This window comes from Stenella coeruleoalba (genome assembly GCF_951394435.1).
Source record: "Stenella coeruleoalba genome assembly, chromosome: 20".
In the NCBI taxonomy this organism is placed as follows: domain Eukaryota; kingdom Metazoa; phylum Chordata; class Mammalia; order Artiodactyla; family Delphinidae; genus Stenella; species Stenella coeruleoalba.
The window spans coordinates 54,619,520-54,633,844 of NC_137166.1; the positions used below are offsets into that span (position 1 = coordinate 54,619,520).

A 14,325-nucleotide genomic window follows, 5' to 3' on the forward strand; every position below is an offset into this window, starting at 1 on the left:
CATGGAGGTTTCCCAAACAGTAAAAAGAGAACTACCACATGACCCAGCAATTCCACTCCTGGTTATATATCTGAAAAAAGCAAAAAACACTAACTCAAAAAGATACATTCACCCCAATGTTCACAGCATTAATGTTCGCATGTCTATTTACAATAGAAAAGATACAGAAGCAACCCAAGTGTCTGTCAACAGATGAATGGATAAAAAAGGTGTGGTGTATAAATACAATAGAATACTACTCAGCCATAAAAAAAAGAATGAAGTTCTCCATTTGCAACAGGATGGACCTGGAGATTATTATACTTCGTGAAATAAGTCAGAGACAAACAAATACTGCATAGCATCACGTGTGGAATCTAAAAAATAAATGAATGTGTACAAAAGAGAAACACATTCACAGATAAAGAGAACAAACTAGTGGTTACCAGTGGGGAGAGAGAAGGGTTAGGGCAAATAGGGGGGAGGGATTAAGAGATACAAACTACTATGTATAAAATAAGCTACAGGATATATTGTACAGCACAGGAAAATAAAGCCATTATATGTAATTACTTTAAATGGAATATAATCTATAAAATATTACATCACTGTGTGGTACACCTGAAACTAATATTGTAAATCAACTATATCTCATTTTTTAAAAAATGAATGTGTGAAGACAGCAGATGTGTATTAAAATATCCCAGTGGAAATATGGAGGTATCAAAAATCCAATAAGTTTAAGAATCACTGTATGATGTTATCTTAAAAATGAATGATGAATGTGATAAAGTCATCCAATGTCCCTATTTGTATTCCAGCTTTACTGAGGTATGACTGTAAATTAAAAATTGTATATATTTAGTTTTTTAAAGAAAGTTTTAAATAAACACACAAAATTGTTTTTCATTTCACCAGTAACAAAAAGGAGAGAAAAAATTATAACAGCATTGGGAGTTCCCTGGTGGCCTAATGGTTAGGATTTCGGGAACCTGTGACCCAGGTTCCATCCCTGTTCTGGGAACTGAGATCCCGCAAGCTGTGTGGTGCAACCAAAGAAATAATAATACAACAGCATCAAAATTTTAAAATATTTAGGAATAATTTCCACTCAGCTCTTTGGAAATAATAACAAAGAGTTATTGGGGCTTCCCTGGTGGCGCAGTGGTTGAGAGTCCGCCTGCCGAAGCAGGGGACACGGGTTCGTGCCCCGGTCCGGGAAGATCCCATATGCCGCAGAGCGGCTGGGCCCGTGAGCCATGGCTGCTGGGCCTGCGCGTCCAGAGCCTGTGCTCCGCAACGGGAGAGGCCACAACAGCGAAAGGCCCATGTACCGCAAAAAAAAAAAAAAAAAAGAGTTATTGAATATCATTAAAGAAGATTAATAAAATGGAGAATCATACCACAAAAAAAGTAAATAAATACAGTGCAACTCTTGACACAATATATAGTTACCTATGTTTTCTTCCCATGTGGCAAATCTATGTGTTTTTGCTGGAAAAAGGCACAAGAAGGCACTTCTTACATGCAGGTTAATATTTTATTTTTTCTCTGGCTTCTGGTTACCTTGTACTTTCTTTGTGAAAATTCATCTTGCTGCACAGGTATGAAGCATGCACTTTTCTGAATGTGTGTGTGTGTGTGTATATATATATATATATATATATAATGCTTTGAAATGGTTACTTAAAAATTATACAACATAGAAGTCATTTTGTCCACTGGCATTAAATATAGGGCTGTAAATTCATCCCACCTTCACACTCCATAGAGCCTCAAAGTGCCCCTTGAACCAGAAGATACCTCCAGTGCACGGTGGGATTCCACACAGCGTCTATTGCTGTGGTTAAGGTGATTCAGCACCAGGGATGTTTTTGTCAAAAGTCTGGGAGTTGGAGGCTGGTGGCTGTTGATTCTTCTTCTCCAAGCTGTGTCGGATGCCATATCCAAAGTATATGACAAATCCTAGTAGAGAAATAAGACAATGAGAAGGAAAAGTAGGTGCTCTCCCCGCTTACAAATGCCCAACAGGCCTGCCCTTATGGTGTCTGACACAGTCTGCGGGGAGAGGTAGTAGAAAGAGGATTGGGCTCAGCCACTCAAGAGGTCTTTTAATCCCAGAAAGCCACTTACCAATCACCATCCAGACAGCAAACTGGGCCCAAGTCCCAGAGGTCATCTGCATCATCAAGTAAACATTCACAAAGATGCTCATGAGTGGGAGAACAGGCAACGCAGGGACCTGCGGGCAAAGTCAGTTATTCCCTGGACACACCACAGACGTCTGAAAGGCAGGCCTCTACCCCACACGGCCGAGAAGACTTCAGTCCTACTCAGGCTGTGTGTTCAGTGCCTACTGCAGTTGGGCATGGAAAGCACTGAGTGTGCATCAGGGAAGGTCCCTTAGTTTTAATAACTCCCCTTCTTCCCTGGTCCGGCAAAGGATGTTTAGGTCTCAAAGCATGCAGACAGACTTCACTCACTCAGGTGGACAGGTGGGCACGTAAGGTCACCTACCTTGAAGTGAAGGGGAGTGGGGCTCTGGGGCTGCCTCCAAATGATGACAATGAGCCCAGTGGTGAGCAGTAACAGCAGCACAGCTGCTGTTGTATACACGGGGTCTCCAGAGAAGACGTGGCTGGGCCACTGGGCCAGTATCAGGCTCAGGGTCGTCAGCAGGAGAACTGCAAGGGTCAGGGTGGAGGAGAACAGGTTCAACAGGAAGTCAAATAGCTCAAGACCTTGGGTCACGCCCCTCCCCAGAACTGCCCACCTCACGAAGGGCCATCCTATCTCCAAGATGCCTCAACTGCCAATATACACACTCCCGTCCTATCCTGTCCATTTCAGAAGACCACCAAAGAGCAATCCCCCTGCTCACCAAGGAGTGAGGCACTTCCATAGATAATCTGGCCAGATTTCAGGGTGGGGATGGTGTGGAGAGGGTCACACAGACTCTTGAGAATCTTTGAGGTTCCTGCTTCAGGTACAGATTCCAAAGGGCTTTCTTCAACTACAGGCTTCATCTCAGTTTCTTTCTCTGTTTTCTCAATCTCGCTTAAATTCTGGTCTGGTTGGTACCTGAATTAGAGGTATTAAGTCAATATGAACAGCAGCCCCTGCTCACCCAGCGTCAAGCGGTCTAATCCACCTCTCGCCCAACTTAAGCCTAGCGGGACGTTTAGAAGGCAGCATGAAGGCAAACGACGATGATCTCCCCTTCAACCCCCACGAGTCAAAGACCCCCAGCCAAGGTGTAGCGTAGTCTCACCTGAGGACAAGAACAGAAAAAGACACCAGGGAATAAGCCAGCAGGGTTCCGATTGACATGAGGTCCACGAGATCGCTGAGCTCGAAAAGTAATGCCATGACCCCTAGAACGAGGGCACAAACAAGGTGGAGAGGGAGTGAAAATCCAGTAGAAATATCCAAGTTAAGAAAACTGATCAAAGAAGGAATGGGCACTGTTTATTTACCTGCAAGAGTTCCAGAAGCCAAGGTGGCCATGATGGGGGTGCGTGTACGGGCATGGATCTGGGCAAGTCCCCGGAACAGGAGCCCGTCATCTGCCATTGAGTAGATGACACGAGGCATAGGGAACATGGCACCCAGGAGGCTAGAAGAGAAAATGGGAACATGTGTGAGGACGTGGATAAGCAGGACAGACTGGGGTGTCTGCTCCCTAGTCCACGTGGGGTAAGGTGTCTTTCCCTCTTGTCTCTCAATCCCAAGGGCTGGCATACCTGAGCATCTGACAGTAGATGGGGAGAAAGCTCTGACACTGACCTGGATGTAAGAGCACAGAGGGTGCCAACAGCCACGACATATCTGGCAGGGGCCCAGCCGACATGGAGGAAAGCGTGTGGCAAGGGGCTGTCAGGATGAATCTGGTAGTAGGGCACCATGAGGGTGAGTGCCGCCGAGACACCAGCATATGCCAAAAAGCAGATGAGGAGCGAGATCACAATGCCCAAGGGGATGGATCGCTGAGGATTTCGGGCTTCTTCCCCTGCAGGATGGGAGGAAGCATTGGGCCAGGAAAACACACTGTGATGAAATACAAAATCCCCTTTCCGGACTTCCCTGGTGACGCAGTGGTTAAGAATCCACCTGCCAGTGCAGGGAACACGGGTTCAAGCCCTGGTCCGGGAAGATCCCACATGCCACGGAGCAACTAAGCCCGCGAGCCACAACTACTGAGCCCACACGCCTAGAGCCTGTACTCCCAGTAAGAGAAGCCACCGCAATGAGAAGCCCGCGCACCGCAAAGAAGAGTAGCCCCGGCTCACCGCAGCTAGAGAAAGCCTGCGCTCAGCAACGAAGACCCAACGCAGCCATTAATTAATTAATTAATTAATTTTTTTAAAATTCACTTTCCTCTTGAACCTCCAAAAGAAACCCCTATGCCCAAGGGCAGCCTTATCTGTGCCCAAACCCCTGATGGGACACACAATGACCACGTTACCTGTAGTGGCAATGGCATCAAAACCAACAAATGCATAGAAACAGGTAGCTGCTCCTTGGAAAATCCCGTCGAAGCCAAAAGGCACAAACCCTCCAGAACCCAGAGGGCCCAATCTATGGTGAGAGAAGGAGCAAGAAAGAATGTGGGGGAGCTGTGTTCAGCCATCTGTACTGGACTTTTTGGTTAATACCGCAAGTTCTGGGCTCCAGGAGGACCCCATCGCCTGGATCCTTCAGCCCAGATCTCTTTAGTCCCCACCGTATTCCCAGCTCTGCACACGTGCCCCCACCAGCATTACTATGGTCAAGGACACCCTCCTAACCCAGAGGTGTCATTGGATCCAGATGTGTTCAATTTGTAGTCCTGTTCTGTGAGTTGCCAGTTGTGCAGATCTCCCTTGACGAAGCCAGAGATGACCATGAAGCTGAGAACCGAAAGGTTCAAGGCTGTGAACACTTTGTTAACCAGGGCTGACTCGCGAGCTCCCAGAGCCAGCACTCCTGTGGGAAAGGTGGAATAGGAAACATGCAAGATAACCAAATTCATAGACACAGAAGGCAGACTCGTGGTTGCCAGGGGCTGGGGTATTGGGCAGCGGGTGCTCAGCGGGGATGGGATTTCCTTTGGGGTGATGGAAATGTTTGGAACTAGAGGGAGGTGATGGTGACACAACATTGTGAACGTACTAAGTGCCACGTAATCGTACACCTTCAGATGGTTAATTTCTTATTGTGACAGTCATCGCACAGTAGACAGTTTTATCAAATCATCACACTGTACACCTTGAACTTATACAATGTGTATCAATTATATGTCAGTAAAGCTGGGGAAATAACAAAATGATTAATTTTATGCTATACGAATTTCTTGTCAATTAAAAAAAAAAATCTTTGATCTCAGTACAAAGGAAGAAACTCACTGGTCTAAATAAATGATTCTCCCCTGGGGTGATTTTGGCCCCCAGGGGACTTTTAGCAATGTCTGGAGACACTGTGATTGACACAGTTTGGAGGGTGGGTGACCCTGGTATTTAGTATATAAAGGCCAGGGATGTTACTCAACATCCGACAATGATTTAAAAAAAGAAAAAACAACCACCAAAAAAAACCTGGGACTTCCCTGGAGGTCCAGTGGTTAGGACTCTACGCTTCCACTGCAGGGGGCACAAGTCTGACTCCTGGTTGGGGAACTAAGATCCCGCAATGCCACGCAGCGCGGCCAAAAAAAAAAGACTCCACAGGACAGCCCCACACACCAAAGGATGATCCAGCCCCAATTGTCAGTGGTGCCAACAGTGGGAAACAATGGTCTACGTCTTGCCTTCCTGTCTCTCATACCACAGACCCCTCTTCCCAGTCATAATCCCCCCACCATTCTTCCATCCCAAGCCTTTCCCACCCCAGCTCTCCCCCCACACCCCACTCTTCCCATCCTATCACTGAACCCCGTCTCACCCGTAAGCAGCAGTACCAAGCCCAGCGCAAAAAAGTCTGGGTACTTGGCCAGGGAGTAGGGCACGTGCAGAGAGAAAGCTCCCCGTAACACCTGAGAGATGTGGTTCCCAGTCAGGCTGTCAAAAGCGGAGCTCCAGGCCCGGGCCACGCTGGCAGTGCCTGCAGCAGCAGAAGGAATATTTATTAACACACATTAACTGAACCCCTACCACGCGTCATGGGGTGCATTTGGGAGAGGTGGGGGGACGCACACAAAATACCTAATCTCTAAGAGTTGCTTTTCATGGGCTGGGGACAGTAGACCCAGATGACCCACTAAATAGGTCAACTGTTTAATGTTAGGAGATCAATGTTATGCAAAAAAGAAAAAAAAAGAAAAAGAAAACAGGTTAAGTGGGAGTGAAAAGTCTGGGAGATGAGGTTTGAAATTTTAAATCAAGTAGCAAAGGAGACTCCCATGAAGGCAACAACTGAGGAGAGACTTCCACATGGTGAGGGGATGAGCCTGTGGGACATGCCTCCCTCTCACCCACTCCCTACACTTTGCTTTCCTTCTTTGTTCTAGGCCCCGTAATTTAAGGAAAATAGGATAGAGCAGAGTAGAATGAAGTTGTGGGGGTTTCCTGACACTATTACCCACTTCACCCCACAAGGTGGATCACAAATTTCTCACGAATGAGTCAAGACCTAAATCCCACCTCCTAATTTCCTGATCTTAATTAAGCCCCACACCTTCCTCCCACTCCCATCATCTCACCGATGACATAGGACAGTATGAGGTTCCAGCCGGTAATGAAGGCACACAGTTGTCCCACTGTGACATAGCTGTAGAGATACGCAGAACCGGAGCATGGTACCCGGGCCCCAAACTCTGCATAGCAGAGCCCAGACAACACAGAAGACAGGGCGGCCACCAGGAAGCAGATGACAATCGCTGGCCCAGCTTTGTCCTTGGCCACTTCACCAGCCAAGATGTACACACCAGCTCCCAAGGTGCTGCCCACGCCCAGGGCCACCAGGTCTAAGGTGTTCAGACAACGAGCCATGCGGCTCTCAGACTCTTCCCTGGGCTCCAGAGGCCGCCTGCGGATCAGCTTCTGACCAAATTGGTAAACATCCTGACACAGCATCTTAGACATAGTTGAGGAGGCTACAATCTGCTGAGAAAGCAAGACACAAAGCCATCAAGAATGTCCATCCAGCCCTGGCCCTGGGAGTTCAATTCCACAGAACAATGGAGTTATGGGGAGCAGATGGTCAAGTACACATTGGCAAGTTCTCTGTCTCTGAGCTTTGGTTTCTTCAAACATAAAGAAGACTTTTAATGTATTTCAAAGTTACTGGAAGAGTTGCTCAAAGAGAAGTGAGGGGGAGCAGATTATGTATCCCCAGAATGTGCCATTTGGGGATGTGGACTGTTTTGAGTTGAAGGCAATTAAGACCCAGCAGACTGGACTTCCCTGTTGGCGCAGTGGTTAAGAATCCACCTGCCAATGCAGGGGACATCGGTTCGAGCCCTGATCCGGGAAGATCCCACATGCCACAGAGCAACTAAGCCCATGGGCTACAACTACTGAGCCTGTGCTCTAGAGCCGGTGAGCCTCAACTACTGAAGCCCACGCGCCTAGAGCCTGTGCTCTGCAGCAAGAGAAGCCACAGCAATGAGAAGCCCACGCACCACAACGAAGAGTAGCCCCCACTCACTGCAACTAGAGAAAGGCTGCACACAGTAACTTAGACCCAACGCAGCCAAAAATTTTTTTAATAAATTAATTTTAAAGAAAGAAAAATAAATAAATAAAATAAAAAAGAAAAGAAAAGAAAAAAAAAAAGAAAAGAAATCAACCAGCTCTGCTGGTTCAAATCTAGCTCTGTGATGTGTAGCTTGTTTGATTTTGCATGAACTATATACCACTTTGTCCTCCTTTCTTCTATAAAACAAGGAAATTTATTATTATCATCTTTATCCCCTCCCTTCCTTGATGTGAGTGAAGTGACAGTTTAAGGGGCTCGGTGACCAGCGCGATGAAACCAAGTCCCTGTAAAACCGAGTTCCCCTGCTGAGTTTATGATTCACCTCTCCATCCAAAACTTTATTCCCTTTCTTGTCTCAACGCTGTTCCCCTCAGGATTGAGGAGTACCAAAGAAAAGGGGGATTGAACTCAGGCAGGACCCTGCAGGACCCTCCTCATACAAAAGTTTCTTCGTGTCCCCTCATTGGTTTGTAAAGAAAGGATTCTGTCTCCCAGGTCTTCCCAAGTTCCGAAGAGCAGACTCAAGCGCTTACTAGTCAGGGAAGTGAGGGTATGCAGAAACAAAGGGAAAGCAGTACCAGTGGCCTTAAAGGAAAAAACAGCAGGGACCAACCTGCTTGAAATTCTTAACTTGTCACGTAGGCTCTAAGTAAATAACAAAATGCCTCAACCATTGTTTTTGCTCTCTTCTAGAAAGAAGTTAAGGGATCACAGGACCTTGACGTACTAGTTTGCTTTGCAGGAACACGTAGATCAATCACTATCACCAATGACCCACTGAGTCACAAAAATGCCGTCAGGAAGTCTGCAACTGAGATCTTATCCAGAAACTAAAATCACAAAGATCACCTCCCCTTTCCTCTTCTTTTCTTTAGAAACCTTGCAACCCGGCCAGCCAGCAAGGTGGATTTGAGATCAACCTATTTCTCCCACCTTCTCAAGAGGGTGGCATGGCACCCTCGCAATTAATAAACCTTTCCCTGCTCCAAACACCAACGTTTCCATTTGTCTGGCCTCACTGTGCCATCAGGCACATGAACTTGGATTCCACAACAAGCCCACACTCCACGCATTTCTACACCAAGGATCCTGAAACCTGAAGCTTCCTCTTTCATTGCTTGCAGAGTGAAATTGAACTGGAACTCTGAGTTGGGGCAGAATGAGATGGAATTTGCAGGGAGGGACAGACTGTAGCCCAGCCCAGGGAAAACATCAAACCAGAGTGGCTCCCAACTGCCTGGAGGGAGGGAGGACTAATCTTCATTCTGAATCAGAAATGATGGAACTCTGTTTCCTGCTCCTTTGGGGCATGAAATGTCTCCACTCTACAAGGGTATAGGGCTAGGCTGACCCAGTGAACAAAAGTTATCATCAGGGCGCTTCGGTACCTGATACTCCAAGTTTTGCATTTTGGTTAAGAGCAAGCATTCAAAAAGCCAAGAAACTACGATTAGAATCTTGGCTCTACCAACACCCCTGTGCCTTTGAACAAGTCATTTACTGCTCTGGACCTCTGTTTTCTTCTTTTTCAAATGCTGCTGACGAACCCTTGGGCACTGTTAGTAGGAAAGTAAAATGGAGTAGCTGCTGTAGATAAAGTATGGTGGTTCCTCCGAAAACTAAACAAGGGATTTACCATATGATCTGAAAGATGGAAGCAACCCAAATGTCTACCCACAAAGGAATGGATAAATACATCGTGGTCTATACACACAGTGGAATGTCATTCAGCTTCAAAAAGACAGGAAAGGGAATTCTCTGGTGGTCCAGTTGTTAGGACTCCATGATATCACTGCAGGGAGCACATTTCGATCCCTGGTCTGGGAATTAACATCCCGCATGCCGCGTGGCACAGCCAAAAAAAAAAAAAAAAAAAACGACAGGAAATTCCGATGCATGCTACAACATGATAGAACCTTGAGGACATTATGCTAAGTGACATAGGCCAGTCACAAAAAGACAAAATATGTATGATTCCACTTTTGTGAAGTACCTAGAGTCGTCAAACTCATTTGATTAGAGACAGAAAGTAGAATTGTGGTTTTCTAGGGTCTGGGGTGAGGGGGAAATGGGGAGTCATTGTGAAATGACACAGTTTCAGTTTTACAAGATGATAAGAGCTGCGGAGATTGGCTGTGCAACAATGTAAATATACTTAACATCACTGAACTGTACACTTAAAACTGGTTAAGGTGGCAAATTTTATGTTCTGTGTATTTTACCACCATTTTTTTTAAAGTTCAGCCAAGGACTTCCCTGGTGGCACGGTGGTTAGGAATCTGCCTGCCAATGCAGGAGACACGGGTTCGAGCCCTGGTCCAGGAAGATCCCACATGCCACAGAGCAACTACGCCCCGTGCGCCACAACTACTGAGCCTGTGCTCTGGAGCCCGCGAGCCACAACTGCTGAGCCCGAGTGCCACAACTACCGAAGCCCACGCGCCCAGAGCCCGTGCTCTGCAACAAGAGAAGCCACAGCAATAAGAAGCCCGCGCACCACAACAGAGTAGACTCCGCTCGCTGCAACTAGAGAAAGCCCACGCACAACAACGAAGACCCAGCGCAGCCAAAAATAAAATTAATTAATTTTTTTAAAAAAAGAAAAAAAAAAAGAAACAAAAGTTCAGCCAATGATAAATAGTAGAGCCAGCTTCACAGAGTTGCTGGGTGTTAACGAACCCAAAAGCGATTTAATGTAAATCACCATACAGTCCTCCTCCTCGGCGCCAATATCCGCAATGCTCAAGTTTCTTACCGTCTCCACTTGTACCCCCAGAGGAGGAATCCACAGATCCGGAGGGTCAACAGTATACACGAGACTGAAATCAGTGGTCCACATGTCATAAACCCCATACAAGGGTAAGCTTTAATATTGTTTGAACACCAATCAAAAAAGTGACTCTTGGGGCTTCCCTGGTGGCGCAGTTGTTGAGAGTCCGCCTGCCGATGCAGGGGACGCGGGTTCGTGCCCCGGTCCGGGAAGACCCCACATGCCGCGGAGCGGCTGAGCCAGTGAGCCATGGCCGCTGAGCCTGCGCGTCCGGACCCTGTGCTCCCGCAACGGGAGAGGCCACAACAGTGAGAGGCCCGCGTACCGCAAAAAAAAAAAAAAAAGTCTTAGAGCCTCCAGACACTGATGCAACCTCCCCCTCCCCCGCCTCTTCTTACACAACCACACACACAGCTCCCAGCTCCTTCTGCTTTCATCTGGAAAACGGGTCTTGCCACCCTCAGGCTGGAGCCAGGCTGACCCAGCTGCACACTTGGATTGCAGAGGTCTCTGTAGGAGGATCTGAACTCAGCGCCCAGTCTCCTGCAGAAGAGGGGTTGCCCAAGACTTACCAAATTCTTGGAGCAGAAACTGGAGCCCTGGATCAGAGTCAGGGAGGTTGAGTTTAAGCTGTGTAGGGCTGGAGCTGATACATCTCTAAAAACCAAATCTGGGAACGCTGCCACAATAAAAGACAACCCAATCCCTGGGTGGGGATGGGTGGGGACGCTCGGGGATGGGCGGGGCAAGCCTGCAGTGATACTATCAGCCAGTTGAGCGTGAGTGGTTACCCTCAGGGGACGGTTCTGAGATTTGGAGTCTGTGTGTGGTAAAATACACACAACAGAAAATTTATTTACCATTTTAACCGTTTCTAAGCGTGCGGTTCAGTAGTGTTAAGTACATTCACATTTTGTGCAACCAAAGTTTTTCATCTTGCAAAACTGAAACTCTGATAATAAATAAAAAAAAAAAAAAACACTGAAACTCTGTACCCATTAAACTACAATTTCCTCTTTCTCCTCCACCGGTTCCTGGCCATCACCATTCTACTTTCTGTCTCTGAATCTGATGACTCTAGGTACTTCATTTAAGTGGAATCAAACAATATTTGTCCTTTCCTGTCATGCTTATTTCACTTAGCAGAACGTCCATAAGGTTCATCCATGTTGTAGCATGTGTTAGAATTCCCTTCATTTTAAAATCGATAGCTAGTGGGAAGCAGCCGCATAGCCCAAGGAGATCAGCTCGGTGCTTCGTGACCACCTAGAGGGCTGGGATAGGGAGGGTTGGAGGGAGAAGCAATATGGGGATATAGGTATACATAGAGCTGATTCACTTTGTTGTACAGCAGAAACTAACACAGCAGTGTGAAGCAATTATACTCCAATAAAAATGTTAAAAAAAACGCATTAAACATAATAACACACATTTTTCTTTATATGTGCGTTTACCTGGAAGTGAAACTGCTGGGTCATCAGGTACCTATAGGTCTGTTTTACTAAATATTGCCACCTTGCTCTCCAACGTTTGTGTGCCAGTTTACACTCTATTCTGCAGGATATATGAATTCCTATCTTGTCAAATCTGGTCACCATTTAGTATTCTCAGACTTTTACAAATTTTGCCAACCTGATGGGTGAGAAACATTATTAAAATTTTAAATTGCATCTCTGGGCTTCCCTGGTGGCACAGTGGTTAAGAATCCACCTGCCAATGCAGGGGACACGGGTTTGAGCCCTGGTCCAGGAAGATCCCACATGCCGCGGAGCAACTAAGCCTGTGTGCCACAACTACTGAGCCTGTGCTCTAGAGCCCGCGAGCCACAACTACTGAGCCCGTGTGCCATAACTACTGAAGCCCGTGTGCCTAGAGCCTGTGCTCCGCAACAAGAGAAGCCACTGCAATGAGAAGCCCACGCACGACAACGAAGAGTAGCCCCCGCTCACCACAACTAGAGAAAGCCCACGCGCAGCAACGAAGACCCAACACAGCCAAAAATAAATACATAAAGAAATAAACTTATAAGAATAAAATAAATAAACTGCATTTCTCTGATTAATGAAGTTGGGCATATTTTCATCTTTACTGGCAATTCCAGCAACTCTTCTATGAATAACCTGTTCACATCTTTGCCTGGTGGTCAGCTGAATTACTTTTCTTTTGCGGGGGCGGGGGGAAAGGCACAATTCTACATAGTGGTTAGCAGCAGACACGCTGAACTGCATTAGTTTCGATTCCAAATGTGTCATTAACCGTTGTTTGTATTTGGATGTTACCTCTCTGTGGCTCAGTTTCTTAATCTGTAAGATAGAGATAAAAATAGTATCTCATAGGATTACTCCGATGGTTAAGGGAGTTAATACATACTAACCACTTAGAACAGATCCTGGCATATAGTAACTGCTTAGTAAATGTTAGCTACTCTCATTATCCTACTGGTGGTAAAGTGTTCTTTATATATTTTGGAGAGATTCTTTGTCTGTTATGTATGTTGCAAAAAATCTTTGTCGTTTGGCTTTGTTACCTTTTGTCATGCAGGCATTTTAAATTTTACTGTAAATGAATCAATTTTCTTTACAATTTGTGCTTTTTTTCCATGTATCTAAACATATTTTTCTTCACAGGATCATAAAATTGTCCTCTTGTATTTTAAAACTATTTTTTAACAAATTTAAGCCTTTAATCTACCTGGAATTTTTTTTATATAGAGGCAATGATCTAATTCTCTTTCTTGCCATACAGATAGCCAATTATTCCAATAAATTTCCGTTGTTGAGGCCACTTTTCTCATAAACCAAATATACATATATAAGCCAGAGTCTATTTCTAAGCTCTCGAGTTTGTCTCATTAATCTATTTTTAACCCTACAAAATTCCATACTGTTTTAATTACTATAGCTTTAAAATAATTCTTGATATCTAGAAGAACAAATTCTCTTAGTTCTTCTCATAGCTGCCTTGCCTCTTCCTGAACATCTTCTCATACACAGGAATTTTAAAATAAGTTCACCAAGTTTCATGAAAAAAATCTATTGAGATTTTTTCTATTGGAATTATATTAACTTTGTAGGTCAATTTTGGTAATAATTTATAGTACATGTCCCTGATATTGAGCTTGTATATGCATTAACAAAATGTTTTTATCTTGTTTGATTTTATCATTTTCTTCTATAAAAGTATTAAATACTATTTTCTAAATTTTTTTCCTTGGGTACCATATAAATTTGAATGTAGGGCTTCCCTGGTGGCGCAGTGGTTGAGAGTCCGCCTGCCGATGCAGGGGACACGGGTTCGTGCCCCGGTCCGGGAAGATCCCACATGCCGCGGAGCAGCTGGGCCCGTGAGCCATGGCTGCTGGGCCTGCGTGTCTGGAGCCTGTGCTCCGCAACGGGAGAGGCCACAGCGGTGAGAGGCCCACGTACCGCAAAAAAAAAAAAAAAAAAAAAAATTTGAATGTAATTGTGAATGGAATTTTTTTTAATAACATTTTCTATTTTCCAATAACTGTTAAATAAAATTTACATTATAATAAAAACAACAAAAAAGTAAATGTAGTGTGTATATATAGACAATGGAATATTAGTCAGCCATTAAAAGAAGGAAACCTTGCTGTTTGTGAAAACGTGAATGGACCTGAGGACATTATGCTTATTGAAATACATCAGACAATGAAAAACAATGTATGATTTCACTTATATGTGGAATCTAAGTAAATCAAACTTAAAACACCATAAATTAGAACTGTAGTTGTAAGGAGTAGGTGGTGGAGAAAGTGGGGAGATATCAGTAAAGGGTACAAACTTTCAGTTAAAAGACAAACAAGTTCTAGGTACCTAATATATGTCATGTTGACTATAGTTAATACTGCTGTATTGTATTTTTGCTGTCTAGTATGAGAG

The 14,325-nt window shown here is 45.1% G+C and overlaps 1 protein-coding gene across 1 annotated transcript; it reads right to left on the reverse strand.

The window, feature by feature from the left end:
* Positions 1-1,534: 1,534 nt before the first annotated feature.
* LOC307179045 (cationic amino acid transporter 3-like) lies at positions 1,535-11,051 on the reverse strand. Its single transcript, XM_079907795.1, has 12 exons — positions 10,409-11,051; positions 6,656-7,055; positions 5,899-6,057; positions 4,767-4,944; positions 4,445-4,557; positions 3,766-3,988; positions 3,456-3,595; positions 3,251-3,353; positions 2,861-3,060; positions 2,497-2,663; positions 2,113-2,221; positions 1,535-1,944 (listed from the first exon to the last, which is right to left on the reverse strand). Exons 1-12 carry the CDS (start codon positions 10,490-10,492, stop codon positions 1,826-1,828), a joined length of 1,995 nt encoding a protein of 664 aa, XP_079763921.1. The 5' UTR covers positions 10,493-11,051; the 3' UTR covers positions 1,535-1,825.
* Between the last annotated feature and the right edge of the window lie 3,274 nt (positions 11,052-14,325).